Raw genomic sequence first — 25,718 nt, forward strand, 5'->3', positions numbered from 1 at the left:
GATGGGCGGTGAAACAAAGACTCGCACACAAAACACTTCATCTCCCATGGGAACCTAGAAAAGGAAACAAACAAGGGGAGCTAGAGTGCTCCTGCAAATAGTACAAGGACGTTGATTGGTCCCAAAACCCAGTGGCGCCCCTTGCGGTATTTCTTTACTTGATCAAAAATGAGTACAAAGTACAACTTGTAGAATCCTCTACCAATAGGATCCTTGGAAGCTTTCACCCAGGACTTCTAGATAAGAACTCTCGCTATTACAGCAAAGCATTCCATAGAGAAGGCACACCTGTACGACACCTCCTTGCTTGGAAAGGTCTTCTCCATCTCTACCATGGATCCCACAAACCCTTTCCTAAACAGTAGTAGGGCTGTACCAAACCACATGTTCTTCCTATAGTCACAGCTTGCATGTAACCTCGAGAAAACTAGAATCTATCCACATGAATTCCAAAGGCATGTTTTCCACATGAAACTAGAGACCTGTATTTGATAAACCATAGACCTGTATCCATAAACCATAGGCCTATTTCCTCGACACCAAAGTCCTGTTTCCATGATAGATATACCATCCAAGCATGGTTGCCAAAACCTAGAGAGAGAAAGATAGAGGACGTGTCAAGCCATCCGTGAATACACATAAGTCCAAGACGAAGAGCAACAACACATCTCTTCCAAGAACATCATCCTGTGCATCTTAGCTTGATTCTGTGTATCCCAATCCCGTAAACAAGGCCTGTAATCCATGACGAGAGAGAGAGAGAGAGAGAGAGAGAGAGAGAGAGAGAGAGGTCTCTCGTCTGTGTATTTCCTGCAACCCCACCTGCTTGCGAAGAGAGAGAGAGAGAGAGAAACCCCTTGGCTGTTAGCCCCTCGGTGCCTCCTTTAGCTCTCCTCCAAGAGAGAGAGAGAGTCGTGCTGTTTAGCCCTTGCGCCTCTGTGGCCGCCTGTAGTCCTCCTGCTGTAGAGAGTCTCCCGCCTTGGGCCCGTTGCTAGCTGAAGCCCATACGTGCAACCACCTGGCGCCCGTAGAGAGCCTCCCACCTGACACGCGCACCTGGCGCCCGTAGCTGACCATAGTCCGCCTGGCTGTAGCCCATGTGCGCAACAGCACTCGGCTGTAGCCCATGCGCAGCAGCGCCCACCTGTAACCCATGCGCAGCAGCGCCCGGCTGTAGCCCATGCGCAGCAGCACCCGGGTCTTCCACACGTACGCGCAACAGTGCCGACTCCATACGGCGACCTGCCCAACGATGACCACCACCCGGCACTTGCCGCCGACCACATGGCGACCACTCTCCATCACATGGCCACCCTTCGCCTTTTTATAAAGAGGCGATTCGCTTTCTCAAAAACGCCAAAAGCAATATAGCAAAAACGCATACAAATAAAAATAATATTTTAAGCCTTCAAAGGTTATTAAACTTTATAAACTTTAAAAATCCCTTTTTTCCCCTTTCACACTTGGGCTGGCCACCATATATGGGTTTCCTTTTTGCCCACCCACTTGTTGTCCAGAGGGAAAAACACAGGGTCGTAACATACCCCCCTCTTGAAAAATAGCAAGCGTCCTTGATTGCACTCAATAACACAGTAAGCATCCAATGAAGAAAGAGTCCCCATATGACCAAAGCAATGCCCCTCCAGTGCATCTGGGTGATGAAACAATCATCTTGGACAATAAGGCCACACTGCCACGTCAAAGTGACAAACAACTCTTGCTTGTTCCTTCAGAAACCTGCAGCAAAAGTCTAAAACCAAGTGGAAACACGTAACTTGTGTTAGCCAGAAACAAAACCATGCATCATTCTACATATGACACACATATGCATGATACATATATGCATTCACAAACAATATGCTCCTCAAGATGCTCTACTTACTCCAAAATAACGGTCTCAAGGTTGCTCGCAAGCCTTACACCCATGAATATCCATGACTGGAGGTACAACATGAGCATATGAAAGCACTCAATGCATCCAAACAGTACATCCACGAAGTACTTCCCACATGTCTCATGGCTATCCCGTAGAAGTCACACTCAGTGATGCACCCATGAACATAATAAAGTACTTGGTGTATCATACCAATATACATGCATCTCATCCTGACACATCCAGAGTATTACCCATTGCCTAATGTATTCTCAAGGGTACCAAGATCTAATGGCACCAGAATACCATAATACCTCAAAAAGTGTATGCATACATGCACAAATAGAGTTCAATCCATATATGAACCAAATCAACTCTAGGACTGCCCGCAAGACTTATGCCCTCCATAGAGTCTCGAAGTGTTAGCTCGGTTTGCTGCAAACTTTGAGCTCAACCAAACCATGCCATTCCAAAGGCAAAAACCATCCATAGTTGTAGATATAGTTCATGGTGCGGCCGACTGTGAATCATACCCAACTTTACCATCTCATGTGACTAGTACACAATATCATAGAAGTCCCATAAGCAGATGTACTGTCAGCCTTAGTACTTTCAGGTGAATACAAAGATGTCACCAAGCGACTTCTAGATGAAAAACTGAGCCTGTCTGTAACAAGGGAGTGGAGGTGCTACCCCCCTCTTGAGCATTAGGCAATGCTCCAAACCCAAGCTCTGTTGAACCTAAATAAGCCGTCGCAAGAGTCGGCTCCAACTCAAAGGCATCAAGATAAAGCTGTAATACCTGAGGTGAATCTGCTAAGTCACCCTCCTCCATCCACTTCGCATCCATCGGTGAATAGTTCTTGAACTTCACAAGATAGCGATGGAAAACTTTACCTTGTACCTTTCTTTCCTAATGTGCCAGTATCTGCTCGGGAATAAGAACCTCATCAAGTTCCTCAACTTCCATCTGAGCCTCATCTGATACATCCTCAGGCACCCAAAACCTGCTTGCACTCCACCCAAGTGGTAAGCACAAGTCCCTAATGAAGCATAGTAGATCACCACTGCTAAATATAGAAAGAAGCTGCCTTCCGAACCCATGAAGCCTTCGTGAAGATACCACTGGTGACAAAATGTCGAAAGTCATAGCCTTCTACCCATCTCTTGCACCATAACACTTCAACTGCTGCTTGTTCCTGGTTGACTACTTCTTGTCCTTGGTGTCTTTTCTCTTGAGCTTCATCTTTAGCTTTTCCTCTTCACCTCATAATGGCTAAGACTCACAATCCTGCACTGTCTCCTGCACTTCCTTTTCACTTTTCACATGTTGAAGCTTTTGATGTGACAACCACGGGCTCGCCTCCTTGAGAAAGTCGACGATATCTCGGCGATGGAACTATGAAATCGGCCTTCAGAAATTTGACGGGCGGTGAAAGAAACACTCGCACACAAAACACTTCATCTCCCATGGGAACCTGGAAAAGGAAACAAACAGGTGGAGCTAGAGTGCTCCTGCAAATAGTACAAGGACACCGATTGGCCCCAAAAAGCAGTGACGCCCCTTGCGGTATTTCTTTACTTGATAAAAAATGAGTACAAAGTACAACTTGTAGAATCCTCTACCAATAGGATCCCTCGAAGCTTTCACCCAGGACTTCCAAATAAGAACTCTCGCTATTACAGCAAAGCATTCCATAGAGAAGGCACACCTGTACGACACCTCCCTGCTTTGAAAAGGTCTTCTCCATCTCTACCATGGATCCCACAAACCCTTTCCCAAACAGCAGTAGGGTTGTACCAAACCACAAACCCTTTCCCAAACAGCAATAGGGTTGTACCAAACCACATGTCCATCCTATAGTCACAGCTTGCATGTAACCTCGAGAAAACCAGAACCCGTCCACATGAATTCCAAAGGCATGTTTTCCACATGAAACTAGAGACCTGTATTATCTGATAAACCATAGACCTGTATCCATAAACCATAGGCTTGTTTCCTCGATACCAAAGTCCTATTTCCATGACAGATATACCATCCAAGCATGGCTGCCAAGACCTAGAGAGAGAAAGATAGAGGACGTGTCAAGCCATCCCTGAATACACATAAGTCCAAGACGAAGAGCAACAACACATCTCTTCCAAGAACATCATCCTGTGCATCTTAGCTTGATCCTCTGTATCCCAATCCCGTAAACAAGGCTTGCAATCCATGATGAGAGAGAGAGAGAGAGAGAGAGAGAGAGAGAGAGAGAGAGAGAGAGAGAGAGAGAGAAAGGTCTCTCCGCTGTGTATTTCCTGCAACCCCGCCTGCTTGCGAAGAGAGAGAGAGAGAGAGAGAAGCCCCTTGGTGCTCCCTTCAGCTCGCCTCCTTCCAAGAGAGAGATAGAGTCGTACTGTTCTGCCCTTGCGCCTCTGTGGCCGCCTGCAGTCCTCCTAGCTGCCCGACTGGCTGTAGAGAGTCTCCCGCATTGCGCACGTTGTTGGCTGAAGCTCATACGTGCAACCACCTGGCGCTCGTAGAGAGCCTCCCACCCGACACCCGCCTGGCTGCCCTGACTGGCTGCAGCCCACCTTGCGCCCGTAGCTGACTGTAGCCCGCCTAGCTGTAGCCCATGTGCACTGCAGTACCCGGCTGTAGCCCATGCGCAAAAGCGCCCACCTGTAACCGATGCACAGCAGCACCTGCTTGTAGCCCATGCGCAGCAGCACCCGGGTCTTCCACACGTATGCGCAGCAGCGCCGACTCCATACGGTGACCTGCCCAACGATGACCACCACCCGGCACTCGCCGCCGCTGACCACACGGTGACCACCCTCCGTCACATGGCCACCCTTCGCCTTTTTATAAGGAGGCGATTTGCTTTCTCAAAAACGCCAAAAGCAATATAGCAAAAATGCGTACAAATAAAAATAATATTTTAAGCCTTCAAAGGTTATTAAACTTTATAAACTTTAAAAATCCCTTTTGTCCCCTTTCACACTTGGGCTAGCCACCATATATGGGTCTGTATATCCCGTGCCCGTGTCCACTTGCTTGTTGTCCAGAGGGAAAAACACAGGGTCGTAACACCTGCAGACAGAATTTTTCTTTTTGTCTTAACAATTGTCACCAGCCTAGACATTTCCTAGTATAAAAGGGGTCTGGTGGACTCTAGGATGTCTAAATATTTGGAAAGTACAAGCTTTGGGAATGGGGGATTATCCTAGAATACAAAGGACCACACTCCTAAAATTTAAGAGTTGCTATTTTTGGCCCGACTCCGATGGAAATTTTGTTCGTGTCATTACATCTGGAATTAAACAGATACCTAGAGTTGGCAAAAGTGCCTATGATAGAATGTGTACTAGTTGGGATATTTTTAGAGGTGAAGATTATGGGAGAACCCATCTCTTAGATTGGGACATGTGGCAAGAAAGTGGATCAAAGTGAGAGAAGTGGCCTCACACTTGTCAGAAAGTGGATCAAAGTGAGACAAGTGGCCTCACACTTGTCACTCCACCTTTACATATGGCTCTCCACTTGTCATCATAGTCTTCTCTTTCCATTTTAGTTCATGGGAGGCCCAAATCTATAAATTGGAGCCCTCTCTCTTCATTAATGGAGGCTCTCTTGCTCCACACTAGCCTCTACCACCGTTTTACAGGCTGCCCTAATGATGGCTACTCTCTTTCTCTCTCTCTTGAAGGCTGCCCATGAAGAATACCGGCTGGTGGGGACTGTTTTGGAGGCTTCCATCGCGAAGAAATACTGAAGGCCAGGGTATTTAATCATTTATTATGATTTCTAGCCATTGTACTTGTTGTACCAACCCTTGTACTTGCTGTACCAGCCACTATACTGGCTGTACAAGCCCTTGTACCTGCTGTACCATCCCTTGTACGTGCTGTACCAGCCACTGTACTAGCTGTGCTAGCCATTGTTTTGGCTGTACCAGTCCTTGTACCGGCTGAATGGAGAGTTGAATCTGTTGTACCAGCTCTATTGCATGAAGACCCGTGGTTTTTGGGGAAGAATCAGTACCCACACGGAGGTATGTGGATTATATTGTTGGCTCGGCATTTCTACAACCTGTGTTCCGGCTTGGTAGCCTCGTGTTGGGCTGTGTTATGGCATTTGTATATGGATAATCCGGCATCTCTAGTGGGGAGAGTAAGGCCCTCAAAGCGTGTACATAATATTATTCTCCTTGGGTAATAAAATACTCCAAGGGGCGGGTCGGCCCATTCCGGCCTCTATGTGGTGTCACATGTGCAAGCTCCATTTTCAGCATTTGTGGATGTTTTGTCCAGCTTTTATGTTTCATGCAAAGTGATGATGGATGTGTTAAGGCTGCGGCCATGTTTAAATGTTTTAATATGCATTGATGGTATCAACAAGTGTGTCAAAGGCCCTAGTCCGCCAGGCACCGCCGCGAGTTACAACAATCCATTGTGAATGGAATACTGTTGAACTACCTTCTCTTCAGCACGACTCATCTACATAGAATTTATCTTTTCACGTTAACAATCCATTGTGAATGGAATACTGTTGAACTTCCGTCTCTTCAGCGTGGCTCATCTGGGTATCCGGACTTTCAAGACCTCCTGAGCTTCCACTCGTCTGAAAAAGATTCTAGATCCTTCCAAAGAAATGATCTTCTTGGCAAAGCCCCTGAATGGTGCTGCCATCTTGGTATAATTTTGGATAAACTTTCGAAAGATGCCCATAAAATCCAAAAAGGATTTTACCTACTGTATAGTCTACGGCATTGGCCACTCAAGAACCTCTCACTTTCTTTGGGTCTACACGTATACCACATCTTGAGTGATGATCTGACCCAAATAAAGGAGCTTTGCTTTAAAAAGTTGCACTTAGATTCCTTTGCGTAGAGCTTCTCTTGTCTCAATATCTACAAGATGGTCTTGATATGCCGGAGTGCAATGACTTACTATAAATAAGTATGTCGTCCAAGAATACCACGACAAACTTTCCCAGATATGGTCCAAGTAAATCATTCATGATCTGCTAGAAAGTAGTTGGAGCATAGGTCAAACCAAACGGCAAGACCAAAAACTCATAGTGATCGTATCGAGTACAAAACCAGTCTTCAGTAACATCCTTATATCGAAGCCTGATCTAATGATACCCGAATCTTAAATCGATTTTTGTGAAGTACTTTGCTCCTCGAAGTTGATCCATGAGATCATCCATGTGTGGCAATGGATACCCATTCTCAATTGAGAGTTTGTTAAGCCCCTTGTAATCAACACATCCCCTTGTAATCAACACAGAAGCACATTGTGCCGTCCCTTTTCTAGACAAAAGCACCGGTGTCCCCCATGGAGACTTATTGGACCGTACAAACTCCCTCTCGAGATAATCATGTAGTTGCCTTTGAATTTCATCCTCCTTGGTTTGACTAAACCGATAGGGTTGTTTCGTACAAGGCTGACTACCAGGCAAAAAACTCGATAGTGTGATGCACGTCCCTCTCAAGTGGTAAACGCTTAGGCAAATCATTTGGGAGCACGTTTGCGAACTCATGTTTAATACCCTTAACGCATGTGTTTTGTCCGATTCTATGATGGTATCGTCCATTTATCAAAATGTGTCACATTCAATAGAGCCCATCCCCGCGAATGGGGAATCACGCAAAGAGATATTGCCCTTAAACGGACTTAAACGACACAGATACACATCATACTCAGAAGATGTGAACTCCTCATTCACATCAATCACTAGTACAATAGGAGTATCCTTCTCTTGAGGAGGTACAAAATGGGGCTCCTTAATAACAATGGGGTAATCATTGTGCAATTAAGTAATAATATGGTTTTCATAATCAATTTGCAAAGTAGGGTTCTTATCTTTGCATAAACATTTCCATGGTGTGGAAAGGTTCCACTTTACAGTGCCCCATTATAAGTACGAAAGTCTTTCAAATAACGCTCAAACGGTTTACCAACTCTTGCAATTACAATTGGCCGCTATCAGGTCTATCGTGGCAAATTGCTTGAAAGCATCCACAAACCCTTGCCACTTCGTGTGCTTGGGCTGAAAACCACGCCGCGAGATATAGGCTTTGTTCTTTAAGAACATTTGGGCTTGTGAAATCCTTCGATCATCGGGCGCATCAATCAAGCCAAAGTAACTCGTCCACTGGTCCAATGAGTTTCCGAATATAGCTTCCTCGCACTCCTTTTTCCCTCCGGAAAAAGGCATAGCTTGAAAGTGTAATTGGTTTTGAGAGCCAAGAGCCAACTCAAGGCCTGTAACATAGTTTCAAGGGCGGCAGATGACTGGTCATGGTCTGTAACGTAGTTTCAAGGGCAGTGAGATGACTAGTCACGGTGTTCATATTAACTTGCAAAGTGTTGAGACTTTGCTCCATCCTTACCTCGTGCTCGACTGTAAAAGGAATCTGCGTGGGATCATTACCTTTAGCATTAACTTGTGGGCTTTTGGAGGCTTCCATCGCGAAGAAATACGGAAGGCAAGGGTATTTAATCATTTATTATGATTTCTAGCCATTGTACTTTTTGTACCAGCCTTTGTACTTGTTGTACCAGCCATTGTACTGGTTGAACCAGTCCTTGTACTGGTTGAACCAGTCCTTGTACTTGTTATACTTGTTGTACCACCCATTGTACCGGTTGTACCAGCTTTTGTACTTGCTGTACCAGCCACTGTACCTGTTGTACTAGTCACTATACATGTTGTACCAGCATTTGTACTTGCTGTACTTGCTGCATCAGCCACCGTTCTGGCTGTACCAGCCATTGCACATGCTGTACCAGCCACTAGCCACTATACCGGCTGAACCAACCATTGTATTTGCTGTACCGGCTGAATGGAGAGTTGTACTTGCTGTACCAGCTGTATTGCATGAAGACCCGTGGTTTTTGGGGAAGAATCAGTACCCACACGGAGGTATATGGATTATATTGTTGGCTTGGCATTTCTACAGCCTATGTTCCGGCTTGGTTTCCTCATGTTGGGCTGTGTTATGGCATTTGTATATGGATAATCCGGCATCTCCCGTGGGGAGAGTAAGGCCCTCAAAGCTTGTACATGATATTATTCTCCTTGGGTAATAAAATACTCCAAGGGGGGGGGGGGGGGGGGGTCAGCCCATTCCGGCTTCTATGTGGTGTCACATGTGCAAGCTCCATTTTCAGCATTTGTGGATGTTTTGTCCAGCTTTATGTTTAAATGTTTTAATATGCATTGATGGTATCAACAAGTGTGTCAAAGGCCCTAGTCCCCCGGGCACCCGTGGCAAGTTTCACGGCCCATAAGGACTAGCCCCGGCTGCCTATGGAAGGCGGCTAGGCCAGCCAGTTAGGGGGCATAGTGAGGCCCATTCAGACCACGCTGTATAGGTGGCCAACTGGAGTACTCAGAGTGCAGCACACGACAATAGATAGCTGCCTGGGCAGTCGTGCGGGGCACGGAATGCAGCGCGGGCAGCGGGCAGAGGCCTGGGCAGTGCAGGCAGGGGTCTGAGCAGTGCGGAAAAGCTGGGCAATCGCGCAGGTGGACAACGAGTAGAGGAGCGGGCCATACAAGGCTGGTTGCACACATCTGAGTGTGATGGACTGTGTGGGAGAAAGAAGGGTAAAGAGGTGTGATAGTTAAAATAGGAAAAAGCATGAACTAAGAAAAAAACATAAGTGAGCTTTTTTCTGTGATAGTGGGAGGGGGCTTAATTTTAAGCCCCATGATGTTAGACTAGACGATGTAATAACTTATGAGCCTAGGTTCCACTTATATAGTCCACTGTGCTTTGTAATCGGCCCCAGTGATTTTATAAGCTTTTAACCTAATTACTTATAACGATGCCTCCACTTATAAGACTCTTCCCATGCTAGGGATATCTCCTCACTAGGGGCCTCGTGTCCGGCCTCCAGCTTGACCTTGTGCTAGCGTTCACCTATCTTGGGCGTAGCAGTACCTACCCCATTGAAGTTTATTAGAACATGACATTGGTGAATGGCCATATGTGAAGAAGTTGAAATCATAAGGTTCTAAAGACCAAGGTTCACTAAAGGATAGACCTACTATGGGTAGTGTCTTCTTATGTGACTAGGATATTTGCTTCAATGATCCTTACAAGGAAACTATTGGTGAGAATAGGATTTGAATCAATGGCAAGATTTAAGATATTTCAATTCTTTATCTTAACCTCTTTGGAATGTAGATTGGTGGTAATAAAGATTCTCTTTGTCTACTTTCTCAAATGATCTTGGCTGGCTCACTTGTGTGTCACATGCACCCATGCATTGAGGTGCTATGTGACGCACTGGCTCAGCATCAATGCTATACTTGTACATCATTAGTACCTTTTTTGTCGTACGCCGTGACCCAGTGTGAGCGAGCTATGTAGGTCTTTCCAAGCCTTAGGTATCAGGGTCTGTCACTTAACCCATGTGGAGAATAGAGCATGTAGGTCATCCTAGCTTAGGAACATATAAACAAGCATATAAAAGCATGTAGAAGCCTTACACATGGCAGCCCATGGGCCCACCAAAGGGGGGCCAACCAAGGACCACCATTAGGTACCAAGAAAGGGCAAACACTTGAACCTTGGCATGGGGTCCAGCCATAGGCCAGCCCATTGCTCAGTCAGCCATCCCCAAAAGGCCTGTCAACCAGCAGCAAATGCAGCCCAGAGACACGTATAAAAAGCGATAGCAATTAATGCTAATTCAGCAAGTCGTGAGCAATATAAACAGGCCGACAGCTGCATGGGGAAACTGGCCAGCATGTAGGTGATCTATAAAAGGTGCCTTCAGTCCTGCATAAATCATCTCATTCTTTCATAATTCAGCAGTCAAACATAGCCTTTAGCATGTGTGCTTGAGTCTTCTAACTTGTTCATACATCTTCAGCAAAAGCACTTTATTATATGCGACAGTCCAAGGCGGCAGAAGAAGACATCAGCATTCAGCCAACAGTCTTGCGTCTCTCTCAGCAGATCTAAAGGGTCAGAGGCTGTGAGTGTGCACGTAAGTAGGTTAATGACAAGCTGGGTTCAGGGGCTGGGCATGTGAACAACCCCCCAAAGAGGGGGCAACAGGGTGGGAAAGCTGGTAATGCAGCTGGCCAAACAGCAGACTGGGGCAAGAAGGGCTATAAACAGCCCCCTGCTCTGGCCCGCCCAAGCCTTATTTGAGCACCCCTCTAATGCACCAATCAGTACCCAGTTCCAGATGTCAGCAGAACTTCAGTGGATCATCAGAATTTTTATTTTGTAGCAGTCTGTGCATCCTGGAGGAGAAGAATCCGAGTCTTTCCTCCATTCCTGGTCTGGTGTAGCACAGAGAGGTTTCAGATTTTTCCTTTGTACTTTAATTCTCATAGTAAGCAAAGAAATTCTCTGCAAAGGAGGGAAGGGGGGGCCTGGCCACTCACTGACCATTGGGATGTAGTGCTTCTTACTACAGTTTTTGCCTTGGTACTTTCACATTGTGAGCGCCTTGACTTGTTGTTCCTTTCTAATTACTGAGTGCAAGGTAAGCATTTTGGTGCTGTCATTCTGCTTGTGTGTGGCTGAATTAGTGAAGTGCAACTAAGTTCATGGCCGTCGTGTGTTTCTTTTGTGTAGGTCATCAGCAAGGAGGAAAGGAAGACAGTTGCTTATCATGAAGCAGGCCATGCTGTGGCAGGCTGGTTTTTGGAACATGCCGAACCTCTTTTGAAAGTGACCATAGTGCCACGGGGCACTGCAGCTTTAGGGTTTGCCCAGTATGTGCCGAATGAAAACCTCTTGATGACAAAGGAACAGTTGCTAGATATGACATGCATGACACTCGGGGGTCGAGCTTCTGAAGAGGTGAATTCTTTATGGATGAGATATTGGCTTGATTACAAGTTCCTTGTTTTTACAGGTAGAAAGAAAGCATAATGCACATTAATGCTTTATGGCTAGTTTAAATCATTTGTTATTTGGCTGTCATAAGTACCAGCCTTCCTCCTGTTCCCCTTACAAAGGAGCAGGCCTTACTTTGAGTGGGCACACACTAACCCACCCCTCTTGTACTGCATAAACGTGGATACATGCAAAGGGAGAGCATAGGGTTTAATTAACATCTTTTTTGTTGTTTGCTTCTGCTTGCTTCCCTCTTTGTGTGCGCTTATGGTGCATTTTGCTTGCATCCCATCTTCAGTATTTACTCTTCGAGTCTTCAAATAAGGATCCTACTGTCATGTATAGCTAGCAAATGAGTGTATTGTACAAATGCCGTGAAGAAAGAATGTCTTATTATAGAAAATGAGTGTATTGTACGGATACCTCGAAGCAAGAATAGCCAGCGTTCCGCTCTAAGCATCCAAGGTCAGTTGTACAAGTCCCGTACGTGGTCTTGGTCAAGTGTGCAAGTCCCGCACATGGAACAGTGCCAGTCTGTACTGTGCTAGTCCGTGCTGTGTACCAGGTATTTGGCTTGTAGCTAGATGCCAGGCATCTGAGGAATAGCATGTAGTTACATGTGGATTGCATGGAGTGTAGGGTGGAACCCTACACTTTGGGCCATGACTTTGGCCCATGAAGCCCCATAGCGTCTCCTAGGAGGGCATGGGCAGCATGTCTGCCAGCTTCTAGCAAGCTTGGCCAACATGGCAGCCAGCCCAAGGGCTGTATCCCAGTCGGCAGCCCCAAGGGCTGCACAGCCAGTCGGCCAGCCCTTGAGGGGCAGTCCAGGCAGTCGGCCAGGCCAAGCAAGGCCATGGGCAGTCTGGACAGCAAGGCGGCCAAAGTAAAAAGGCGCCTATTTAAAATGGCATATAAACAAGTCATGGACATCAACATAAACAGGCCGGCAGGTTCAATAAACCACCGACCAGCATATAGGAATAGTATAAAAGCATGGCTTAGCCAAGGCTTTAGGCATCTCATAATTCTCAAACTGCCGAAGAACTCCAAGGGCCAGGACAGCCAGAGGGAGCCTAATGCAAGGTCAAGAACACATCTACAGGCTGAAGTTTTACAGCCAAGGAAGGATCTATAGATTTGAGTCTTTTTCTCATCATTCAAGTAAGCAAATACACCATCCTTGGTGGGTGCCCTGCAAAGGGTATTTGGGACCCAGTCCGGTGTACTGTGTCTTTATTGTCTCTCTTTTCTCTCTCTCTCTCTCTCTCTCTCTCTCTCCCCCCCCTCTCTTGCACTCTTACTTCCGCTACATTGTGAAATCATCAAGAACCGAGGTGCTGAATATTCATTATCTGAAGTATAATCTTGTCTCTAAGATTCCGCATGTTACATGCTTCTCACTGATTTGACTCATCGGAGCTTCAAAAATATTATGAAGCCACACTGAAAACTTCAACATATTGGTAGCAAATTCTGTTGGACTCACATCTTTGAGAATTCTTAAAGCAATACCAGCCCGATCAAAGTGAATCTTAGGTCACGGTCTGTAAAGGCTGCAATGATATCTGGTACATAGAGTACATCTGACAACTTCTTAGTACCACGATTGCTTGAAATAAAAGAAATAGTACGCGTGTCTTTTGTAGGGCATTTGGCATCATTTTGCACAGCTACCAAGATGGACTCTCCTACTGGCTGTGGGGAGGTGTACGAGTCCTCCTAAGTGGCTAGTCTCGATCCTTGAAATCATCTAGCTTTAGAGAGACTCTCAAATGGAGAAGCAACGGAGTAGTTCATTACAAGAATCAAGAATCCACGAATCGGATGGTGACCATTGGGATCAACAAGTCAAGTGAAGATCTGGCACGAAGGTGTATCAGGATCTTGTACTAGAAATATGATGGCTTGGTCACTTCATTGAACACTTAGGTGAGGAATCCTCCTCTAAATTTTAAGGAGTTCAGTGCTATGCTCCTAGAGGAGGAGACATGTCACAGGCTAAAGATGGTGGTGATTGTGACTTTGGTAACCCCTCTTCTGCAACTAGGAAGAAGCAGCAGAAGATGGTGAAATGCTGCCATCCAAAAAGGAGTCAAATTACAGTGTCGGCGTGGAATTGGAACCCTTTGTAGAAATCCAAGAGATTTGCAAAGGCAAAACATTCCTTAGCACCCAATGGTTCGTCGTAGATCTTTTGGATCCTTATCCGATTCTTCGTTTCATACTGGATTCTTAGAACCATGTCACATGCACTCTGCATTGTAGTGCATGGTGACAAGATGGCTCATCATCAGTGCAACACTATACAGTAGTAGAACCCTTTAGGATTTGATATTTGTCGTACGTCGTGACCCCATTGTAATCCTTAGTCCAGGATATGTTAGGCACGAGCACGTAGGTCATTCCTCAACCTTAGAGATTCAATCAGTGAGTCAAAGTTCCTTAACCCACTTGGAGAGAATCATTCATGCATATAGATGTCATAGAAGCCTTAGAGTTTGCATCAGGACAGGTTTGCATTTTTGCATAGCATTCATCCCATATGCATTTAGACCACCGAGACCATTGCAGAAGCCTCAGAATATTATCTGGTATTTTTCCCATATTTTATAGTATTTATCTGGGATTTTTCCACATTATTATCACCATTATTCATTTATTTGCAAGACATGAAGCAGTCGGCTAGTTTCAGCCAGCCGACTTGCTCATGTAGTGCATATAAATAGCATCACTTGCTCATCCCATCAATTATCTCATAATTCAGGATCAAAGCCTTCAAGCATTTCCTTCAGCACAAGGAGCATAAATGATTGACCATTCAGCATAGCATCAACAAAACACAACATTCAGCCCCATCAACATTCAGCGTTTTCAGCATACAACCAGTTTCCAACATTCATATCATCATCATTTTGCTATAGTCCTTCTGGTGAAGGTAAAACACATGCATTCATTCATTTTCAGAATTCATTCACAGCCTAGAACGCATAACTTCGCTGTATGTTACAAACCAACCATGCCTCTGCTGTGGTAGTGGTATGCTGAATCAGAGTCGGGGAACAAAATCAGTGATGATGGCACACAGAGCAACTGCATTCCTTCTCTTCCATGCCAAAGCAAGAGCTGGATCTGGCGGACTTGTTGTGTTGGAGCTGGTGGAACTGTTTGTGTTGGATCTATCGGATTTGGACTTGGTTCTGGCCTCGCATCATACCCAGTGGTGGTCTCCCGTGAGTAAAAAATGGACCTGAACTTGAACTTCTTGGTTCCATCCAACTTACCATCATTGAACGAATGGTGGTGGTCGAGCCCTTGTGGGTGCATTATTTGTAGGTTGAGCCATTTCTCCAAATCTACCACCAAAGAGCCACTTGCCAAAAAGCTTTGTCTAGAGCGTGTGCTCTTATACCATGTAAGAAAATACGACTTAGGGCTCTCACACAAAGAGCAAAATTTTTCACAAGACAAAGAACTTAATGCAAGAGAGATGAAGAATAATATTGATTTAATGTTTGCCAACCAAATTACAAACTAATGGCATCCACCTACCCAATGTGCTCCGGCAAGGAGCTTTGATGGCAATCTAGGTAGACTTTGAGTTCGAGGATGTCATGCATTAGCAAGAGCGTACAATGCAATGAAGATAGATCTCAACTCGATGATCTCAATATGACAGAGAGGCTGCCAAACACATCTATATATGTTGCCCATGGTTGGTCATATCGTAGGTCAGCAAATGTACGTGTGGTCTTCAACCACATCATACAATAATAGACTAAACCATGGGTCTTGGCGCAGCTTCTAGGCCCATCCAAGGGCTTCCAAGTGCCTGTTTGGGCTCCACAACCGGAGGACAAGGTGTCCCGGGAAGATCTCGTTCTACCCTAAAGTGCGGTCTATCAACCCGCACTTGCATGCATCCTACTTGGCATGGTGCCGAGTCTACAGAAGTAGTCTCACAACCATCTGGCCACCTATGGCCAACCCTAGTGTCTAGACTGGGCACCGTCGGGCGATTGGGCATTCTCAACCCACAACGGCTACTCCTCATAATGGGGACCTTACAAAATAGAGTAACCCGTCACCTGCACATACACAATGATGACGGCTGGAGCATTGATTTCCAACACATAAGCTGCATCATAAGAAGCACATAGATGAAATAGATATTTGAAAAACACTCATATCACAAAATTGTGCGCTGCAGAAATTAAAACCAATTGTTGAGTGGTACGTGCTTTCTCTGCTCCACTAAAACAAGCTGCTTGCTGTGTGCTATTTCTGATGCGTGCCTTGCTTAGGTGCTGTGCGCCCTATTGCTCGCTTTTTCATTTAAAAAAATGGCAAACCACGTCATGCCACATGGTTGAATGCAGTTTTTACTTTACCTAAATCGTTCAACACTACCCGTGTAAAAAGGAACACAAATGCTCAAAGGTGGATTACAGTCCTCAATGGTCCCAGGCTCCAAAGCTGCGCGGTGCTCTTGTATCACTCGGGCATTGCCCTAGAGGTCCCATTGGCCTTGGAGGTTGTGAATGATATCTATCTAGATGGAGCGGATGGTCTCCGTCTTGCATGTCTTGGAAGAGCAGGAAGGGTGATTATCCCCAATGCTTCACCCAGATGGATATGGATCAACTAGAACCGGTGCTATTGCAACAACAGATCAACTAGAATTGGTGCTATTCCAACTGGAGGGTCTTGATCTAGCTCTTAAAATGTAAGGAAACTTGGATCTGATTGTGGTTCTATTGTTGTAGAACTTGTTGTTTGATCTGTGTTGCTGAGTGGCATCTCATCGTCACTAGTTCAAACTTGCAGAAATTTTATGCATCTTAAAGTCCTTTTTCTGTTGAGGAACCCCCTCGTATTTTAGACCCTTGGTGAAAACCAGCCTTGGTCCTTTCCTCAACTTCACTGAAATTGGGCTTGCTGGCGAATCTCTAACATACAATACAAGCTGGTTCTCCTAGTACCTCCTCAATGCATTGTCATGCTTTGCCCTGTGATTCTCGCACTCTGTCATCCATTGTATGTGGTGTTGTATTGTCTGAAGCACCATGTACATGATCATGTCATCTACTGATGCTTGTGAAGGACTGTGGCTCTAGAAAATTCATGTCTGTGCTGCAATGGCAATGCTACACAATCCAAAGTCATCTAGTTCTAACACTTACAGAGTAGGAATACAGCTGCACGTTGTCCTTCTTGCTACTGTGTGTGAGGCTGAATTGCTATTTGAAGGCTGGAAACAACCTCCAAATCTGGTTTGAAAATCGAGTCCTCCCCACAGCAGGTGTAACTGCTGGGGAGGCCTGGGGGTTTCGCAAAACACTTGACCATTAATGCAATTAAACAATGGAATTGGCCATAGCCTTAAACATATGCCACAAAGCTAAAAACAAAAGTTGCACATATAACACCGCATAGAGGCCGGAATGGGTCGACCCCCCTCTTGGAATATTTCATTATCCAAGGAGAAAAATAACATGTACAAGCTTTGAGGGCCTTACTCTCCCCATGGGAGATGGCTGATTATCCATATACAACCATAAACCTGTCCTTCATCTAATATGGGTCCTTCCATAGGCACACAATGTAAGCCCAACAGAGCGTGCAATGACAGATTCAATGACATGTACAAGAGATATAGATAGAGAGAGAGAGAAGGGGGAGAGAGATGGGTATAGGGGTTTCACACAGTACACCATGCTGAGCGGGGAACAGGCCCCACCCCCTCTCCAGGAATTTATTTCAGGAACAATCCATGGGCTTTTCCATGCCAGGACCAATACAACAAATGAATACAATATCAAACAAAGTGCCGATGTCAAGGTCGGGCTGAAGTCGATGTCGAGGCACAAGATAACTGATGCTGAGCTCACCAAGACGATGACCCACAAGAGTCTTACACCGGGCTAGTGCGGAAATCCAATGTCTGAATCAAACTAATGTTCCCAAATATCCACAAGGCTCTCTGCACTCAATCCGGACAAAGGCAATCTCAAGAGGCTCACACCAAGGTGGTGAGTATGTGTCTCCACAAGGTAACCCCCTCCTTCTTGGGGGTTTAGAGAAGCTGGTGGCAGCAGTGGTCTTAGGTGGTGTTGGCGTTGGCATTGGTGGCGTCTCGTGGCAGTAGGCGACACACACAAGCAGTTCTGAGGAGGTGCAACAGGCAATGTTGGCGTTCAGGGCAGAGGCGGCGTAGAGTTCACAGGGCGGCGCGGCGCAATGCAGTACAGGCAGAGGCGCAACAAGGCAGAGGCGACGCTGAGGGCGGAGGCGGCGCAGGCAGGTCGTAGGCAACGCAATTGGCGGACGGTGGTGACAGAGCTCACAGGGTAGAGGCGAAGAGCGGCAGGGTGGCGGAGCATTGGCGGAGGTTGGTGCTGAGCGGTGGAGCACCGGTGGATGTGGGAGCTATAGGGGTGGCTGCCGGCGGAGATGGAGGAGCTAGGCGATGCTGGAGGGTACAAGTTCTCCTCCAAGATCTCCAAGAATTCTTTCTATGTTCCACCATGAGGGTACAAGCTTCTTGTATACTTGATGGGAGGGGTCCATGCTTTTGCCTTGCCTTGCTTTTGCTTTGCCTCTTTGCTTTTGTTTTGTTTTTCTTGCTTTTTCTTTGCCTCTTTGCTTTTGTTTTATTAAATATTAATAATAGTCAAAATTCTTGATTTGTGCTTTTACAATCTTCAAGGCCTTGCTTTTTGGCCCTGGAGCTGCTTTTTGAAAAATGGCTTTTAGCTTTTTTATCCAGTTCGATGTCTTCTTTCCAATGGTGTCCTCAACTTTTTGGTCAACAAAGTTTGACTTTTGCTTTTTCTTGCTTTTTGACCAAGACTGATGCTTTTTCGAATGCCAACATTAGGAACCCTGTTTCCATGTGTCTATCATCCTGTCCATGTGTTCGGGCATGAGTTCTATCATGTGAAAAGAGCTTGGAGGACCAAGGTGGTGTTGGCACTGGCACTGGCACTAGTGGCGTTTGGAGGCAGTAGGCGACACACACAGACAGTTTTGAGGAGGTGCAGCAGGGCAGTGTTGGTGCTCAGGGAAAAGGCGGCGTAGAGCTCACAGAGCGGCGCGGTGTAGTGCAAGCAGAGGCGCAACAAGGGGGAGGCAGCACACGGACACGGCGCAGGTAGGTCGAAGGCAGCACAACTGGCGGACGGCGGCGGCAAAGCTCACAGGGTAGAGGCGCAGGGCCACAGGGTGGCGGAGCATTGGCGGAGGTTGGTGCTGAGTGGCGGAGCATTGGCGGATGTGGGCACTGCAGGGGCGACTGCCAGCGGAGATGGAAGAGCTAGGCAATGCTAGAGGGAAGAAGATGATGATGAGTCTACACAAGTTCTCCTCCAAGAATTCTTTCTATGTTCCACCATGAGGGTACAAGCTTCTTATATACTTGATGGGAGGGGTCCATGCTTTTGCCTTGCCTTGCTTTTGCTTTTGTTTTATTAAATATTAATAATAGTCAAAATTCTTGATTTTTGCTTTTACAATCTTCAAGGCCTTGCTTTTTTTTCTGGAACTGCTTTTTGCTTTTTGATCCAGTTCGATGTCCTCTTTCCAATGGTGCCCTCAGCTTTTTGGTCAACGAAGTTTGAATTTTACTTTTTCTTGCTTTTTGACCAAGACTGATGCTTTTTCCAATGCCAACATTAGGAACCCTGTTTCCGTGTGTCTATCATCCTGTCCATGTGTCTGAGCATGAGTTCTATCATGTGAAAAGAGCTTGGAGGACCAAAATAGTTACACACAAGCATGTATAACAGCCCATATGGCTCTTCCATACACACATAAACTTGTATGACAACCCATATGGCTCTTCCATGAGCACCCATGTGGCTCATTCATGAGCTCAAAACTTGTAAACCAGCACATGTGGCAGCGCATAAACTAGTATAACAGCATGTATGTCGCATCCATGACGCCAAAACGTGTAAAACACCCTGTATATTGCATAAAACCAGAAATTTCAGGAAGCTTTTTTTTTTTTTTGGAAAAACGATCCTTCTATTCGTTAATGAGAAAACGCCATAAGGCTACAAAGCTCACCTCACAAGGAGGGATAAAAAACACACAGTGAACACCTGAGCTCCACTCCCGTGGCTGGCCGCTCTCTAGGGGGGGCTACCTAGTAGTACATGTGGGAGGTGAGAAGAGCCAAACTGGAGGCCTATAGTGCCAAGTGACATCCTCGCCCCTCGCGATGAGGAAAGGGCTAGGCTGCCAAGTGCGGAGGAAAGCCTTGCGGCGACCTCTCATGCGATCCGAGTCGCCCTGAAGTTTCCCCCAGTGTCCTCTCAAGGTGTGAATGATGTCCACCCAGAGGGCCTGTATGACCTCCGCCGGTGGAGTCGCCTGGCGGTCAATGGCCTCCCTGCATCGGGCTCTCCATATGTGCCAAGCCGTCATGCTGCTGATCATCTCCCATCTGTGCCCGTCCCCCTCCTGGGAGACTGCCGAAGAGAAGTCTGGCGTCGGAACCACCGCCATCGCCCTGTCAGAGACCTGGATGGTCGCACTGCCAGGGACGTCCTCATATCCAAGGGCCGGGCCGCTGTCCGTGGCCCAAGCCACCGCACCCCACGTCACCATCATCTCACCTGGCGAGCCTGCAAAAACCATCCTGAGAGCGCGCTGCCAGACCTGCTGTGCTTGTGGGCAATCCCATAAGCAATGCCGCTGCGACTCCTGTGCATGGCCGCACCGAGGGCAGGACGCTGGGTGTCTGCCAAAAGCTAGCCAGGCCCCCACAGCCAGTCCTCTATGCGCTGTAAGCCAGAGAAAAAGCGTCACCTTCCGGGGCCGGAAGCTGGCCCAAAGGCGCTGCCAAAAGTCCCTAAGAAAGGCAGGGGAGAGCCCCTGTCGCCGCCAATGCTTGGCCGCCGGGGTGCCCGCTATCCTGTGCCTCTGAATCCGCCGCCCCAGCCTCGCTGTGTACTGAAAAAAGGGGATGCTTGGGCTGGTAGGGGCCGAGTAGGGATCTCGCCAAAACCACTCACCTGGATCCCACTGAAGGCGAATAAGAGGCTTGCTGTCCCAAGCCCATAATCTCCAAGAACAGTCCTCCCCTATCGAGGCCGGTGAGGGGTCTACATGCCACTGTCTCTGATGAAAGCCGACCACCCGCACCCTCTGAAAAATACAACCCTGGAGCTCATCCGGTGAGGGGTCTACATGCCACTGTCTCTGATGAAAGCCGACCACCCGCACCCTCTGAAAAATACAACCTTGGAGCTCATCCAAATCTAGTCGTGTCCTCTGAAGCTGGCCACCCTCTCCCACCTCGAAAGTGAGTGGGGCGACTCTCTCTGCTGTGCCGCAGACCGCTAGAAGGATCTCATGCCGAGTAAAGACGCCCATCCACTGTGGAGGTGGAGGGTCCTGTACTGGGGTCCGCCACTCCCGGGGGATGGCCGCCTCAATGTCCTGTCTCATCAACTCTCTGCCCCTCATCCCGCTGAGTCTCCTCTCCTGAGCCTCTAGAGGCAGCTGCTGAAAACATATCCAGTCGTCTAGGGACTGGGCTGGGCCGGAGCTCAACGGGCCCCACGACACGTGAGACCGCGATCCAACCATATGACCATTGGGAAGTCGGATCAAGGGGTTCCAGATCAATGGCTGCCTCAGGCGCTCCTCATCGGTGCCCCGGGGGAGTCTGGAAGAGTGACGGCCTCAGATGTGCCCAGGCCCTGAGAAGGCTAGCTGCAAAACGCTCCTCGAAGCCAAGGCCCACTCCTCTGGATCGCTGCTCTGTAAAGATCCACCTGATGCTGGGGGTCCAGGGGCCGCTAAGAGAAGGAGTGTGGCTGAGAATCCTGGAAACAAGAAACTCCTTCCACGGCTCAGCGCCTGGTAGGAGGCCACGAACCACCAACTTGCCAAGCAAAGCTCGGCTTTGGCAAATAGGATCAACAATGCCCAGGCCTCAGCTGAGTGATCACAGCCCATGCCACCTTGGCCCTGGCGGGCCGCCCGTCGCCACCGGACCAAAGAAAGTTCCTGATGAGCCTCTGCACCTGGCCAATGCACGCCCGAGAGAAGGCCCAGCAAGAAGTGGTAGCAAGCAGAACCTGGTTGGCCACAACCACTTGGCCAGCCAGAGATAAACAAGCGGTACTCCAATACACCACATGGTAGCAAGCAGAACTTGGTTGGCCACAACCACTCGGCCAGCCAGAGATAAACGAGCGGTACTCCAATACAGAAGCTTCTTCCAAATGCTCAGAAGAAGGGGGGCTATCTGCTGCTCCGGAGATATGTCAATGCCCACATAGCATCCCAAATAGCGCACTGTAGTGCCGGGGGGCAGCCACTGAAAACCATCAACTAGCCTCCAAGTCGGGGGGGGCATAGAACTGACCCACAACCCACACGACTTGTGCCAGTTGATCAAAGCGCCCGAAGCTCTGCAAAACCTGTCCATGGCTGAGGCGAAGCGGCGGAGGTTCTCCTCCCCTCCCTGAAGATAGACAGCAGTGTCATCCGCGAACTCCAAGTCTAGGAGCTCCTCCGAGGTGCGGATGGGGAGCTGGAGGCCCCGCAAACCTGTATCCTGAGCCGTCAAGAAAGTGCTCATGGCCTCCGCCACAAAAAGAAAAAGAAAGGGCGCCAAGGGGCACCCCTGCCGCACCGAGCGCGAGAGCTGGAACCTCTCTCCGCGCACGCCCTGTATCAGCACCTGGCTATGAGCCGATGTGTAGAGTGCAGAGACCCCACGGATCCACTGAGGGGGGAAGCCCATCCTCTCCATAGTGCCTTCCAAGAAGGCCCAGTCCACCCGATCATATGCCTTCTCGAAGTCGAGAAGGAGCACTGCCAGATCCTCCTGCCGAAATCTAGCCAAAGCCGTAGCCTCCCAGAAAGAGAAGATGTTATCCAGGATGCTCCTATCCTGGATGAAGCCTGTCTGCGTGGAGTGGATGATGTCCGGAAGGTGAGGCTGAAGCCGCCTGCTGATCGCCTTAGCTAGGACCTTGTAGGCCGTGCCTAGCAAGGTGATCGGTCTCCACTGTCTAATCTCCAGTCTGTCTCCTCCCTCTTTGGGGATCAAGTGAATCAACCCCTCTGCCATGCTGTCCGGCATGTCTCCGGACTCCATAATCTCCTGGAATGCCAATCTGAAACCCCTATGTAAGAGACCCCAGTACCTCTGGAAGAAAGCCACTGAGAGACTGTCCTCTCCTGGGCATTTGCCCCGAGGAAGTGCCTGAAGAGCCTCCTCCAGTTCCGTATCCGAGAAGGGGGAGAGAAGGGAGTGCTGCAAATGGGCCGGCACAACCGGTCTCGTGAAGCTCCAGACTGCCTCCCGAGCCTCTCTCACCCTGTCATCTGCTGGCTCAGCAGAGAGCATATCCCTGTAAAAATCTGTGGCTATCGCCCGAACCCTGGGGGGATCCACCACAACCTGGCCATCAGCTTGCCGAAGACGCCTGAGACCCTCTCGTCTGAAGTGAGGCCCTGTCGCCTCAAAGAAATCTCGAGTCACTCTGTCTCCAGCCTGTGTCCAAAAAGAAGCCCGAGCATGGAATCGGAACTCCACCCTCCTCTCCTCGATGGATCTGATCGCTGTGCGAGCTGACTCCATCTGCTCTGAGATCCAAGGGCTCGTAGGATCCCTCTCCTGGAGTCTCTGAAGGGACGCTAGACTCCTCCGCAGGCTCCTCTCCTGCTCTTTGAAGGCCTCCAGACGGTCCAGGGCAGCGTGTCTGAGCATCCTACTGATCTCCTGCAAGCCCTGTCATGTGCATCACAGATGCCATGGACATGCTCAGGGCTAGATCCAGAAGAGGCAGCCAGATAAAGACTAGGAACCAGATAAAGTCAGGATGATGGAGCACAGAACTCAGAGCACCTCTGCAGTGCAGACTGAAGCAAGGCTTGGAGAAAGAACCAAAGGGATGCTGTCGGCTGACATCAGCATGGTCAAAGAGCTGTCGACAGCATACTGGAGTGGTCGGCTGAGCCAGCAGATAAGGGCAGCAGGCAGGCACCAGAACCAGGACCAGTCGGCTGAATTAAAGGGATTTAATGAATTAAAACTGGCCGACCAGCAGTCGGCCAGCTCCTACCTTGACCAAGAGTGCTATAAAAGGCACCAAGTGCTCCATGTTTTACTCATTCCACCCACTAGGGGTGAGAGTCAGTAGGAGGGTCCCATAGGGGGCCATCACCTTTTCAAGTGGGCAGCCAAGTGCTGTACAGATTTGTACCTTTTTTGTACATAGTATATACTGAAAATTCCAGCACTTCTCATTCTCTCTCTCTACTCTCTCTCTACCTGCGTTTTTGCATCATGGTGCGTTTTTGCATCAGGAGGTCTTCAAGAGTGTTTAGGGCTGGAAGAAGACTACCCAGAGCTTCCGCGCGCGCGGAAGCTCTGGGTAGTCTTCTTCCAGCCCTAAACACTCTTGAAGACCTCCTGATGCAAAAACGCACCATGATGCAAAAACGCAGGTAGAGAGAGAGTAGAGAGAGAGAATGAGAAGTGCTGGAATTTTCAGTATATACTATGTACAAAAAAGGTACAAATCTGTACAGCACTTGGCTGCCCACTTGAAAAGGTGATGGCCCCCTATGGGACCCTCCTACTGACTCTCACCCCTAGTGGGTGGAATGAGTAAAACCTAGAGCAAGAGGGGCTATTTATAGCCCCTTGGAGTTCATGAGGAACTGGCCGACTGCTGGTCGGCCAGTTAATATATCATTAAAATTCATTTATTGCAGCCGACTGTGGTATCTACATCTTCCTTGATGCGCCTTGCCTTCCTGGTTCAGCCGACAGCTTCTGTAGGTTCTTCTCCAAGCCTTGCTCCATGTCCACCTCAGATGAGACACCTGAAGCTCCTATATTCTGGCTCTACTGGTTCATAGTCTTTTTCTGCTTGCCTCTTCTGGATCTAGCCCTGGAAATGTCCATGGCATCTGTGATGCACATGACATCCCCCTCTGCTAAACTTGATGACGGGAATCCAACCTGCTCTCTTGGATGACTGTCATCATCCCAATCCTGTTCTGAAGTCCCTCTGTCATCATCCATCCCTGGCAAACCTTTTTCTCTGAAAATCCGGTCTGTTCTCCAAACCACTCTGTCTCTGATGAAGATCTATGCATCTGGTCTTCCTCTAGTCCACAATCCATTCCTGCCCTGGCTCTGAACACCGTCTTGGTCTTCGTTCCTGGAACTGAGTCTGGCACTCTCACATCACCCTTGGAGGATCAACCTCCCTTGGGACCGTTCCCTTAGAACCCATCTGGCTCTCGGAACTGACATCCCCATCTGGCACTGTGGAACACCACCAACAAACCTCCTGGGAGTTCTTCCCGATCTGTGTTCCCGTCTTGGGCTTCGAATCCGTGTACTTTCCTGTACCTTGGACCTGTACACCATCATATGGGACTGAATCAGTGTTTAGCTTTGCTGAGCCTGATGCTCTGATACCAATGTAACGCGCGGAAGCTCTGGGTAGTCTTCTTCCAGCCCTAAACACTCTTGAAGACCTCCTGATGCAAAAACGCACCATGATGCAAAAACGCAGGTAGAGAGAGAGTAGAGAGAGAGAATGAGAAGTGCTGGAATTTTCAGTATATACTATGTACAAAAAAGGTACAAATCTGTACAGCACTTGGCTGCCCACTTGAAAAGGTGATGGCCCCCTATGGGACCCTCCTACTGACTCTCACCCCTAGTGGGTGGAATGAGTAAAACATGGAGCACTTGGTGCCTTTTATAGCACTCTTGGTCAAGGTAGGAGCTGGCCGACTGCTGGTCGGCCAGTTTTAATTCATTAAATCCCTTTAATTCAGCCGACTGGTCCTGGTTCTGGTGCCTGCCTGCTGCCCTTATCTGCTGGCTCAGCCGACCACTCCAGTATGCTGTCGACAGCTCTTTGACCATGCTGATGTCAGCCGACAGCATCCCTTTGGTTCTTTCTCCAAGCCTTGCTTCAGTCTGCACTGCAGAGGTGCTCTGA

At 48.0% G+C, this 25,718-nt stretch overlaps 1 protein-coding gene across 4 annotated transcripts in view; it reads left to right on the top strand.

Moving 5' to 3' along the window:
• The window catches only part of LOC147633576 (ATP-dependent zinc metalloprotease FTSH 8, mitochondrial-like), a 72,266-nt gene that overhangs the window by 30,795 nt on the left and 15,753 nt on the right, over positions 1 to 25,718 (top strand). For 3 of the 4 annotated variants that reach the window (XM_086806692.1, XM_086806690.1, XM_086806691.1), the window contains exon 6: positions 11,464 to 11,691. In XM_086806692.1, coding sequence (XP_086662818.1) covers positions 11,464 to 11,691 — 228 coding nt within the window. Of the gene's footprint in view, positions 1 to 11,463; positions 11,747 to 25,718 lie in introns of all 4 variants that reach the window. The other variant, XM_086806694.1, reaches the window with a different exon arrangement.

Source organism: Cibotium barometz, chromosome 12, assembly GCF_041138505.1.
Source record: "Cibotium barometz isolate CiBa-2024 chromosome 12, ASM4113850v1, whole genome shotgun sequence".
Taxonomy (NCBI): Eukaryota; Viridiplantae; Streptophyta; class Polypodiopsida; order Cyatheales; family Cibotiaceae; genus Cibotium; species Cibotium barometz.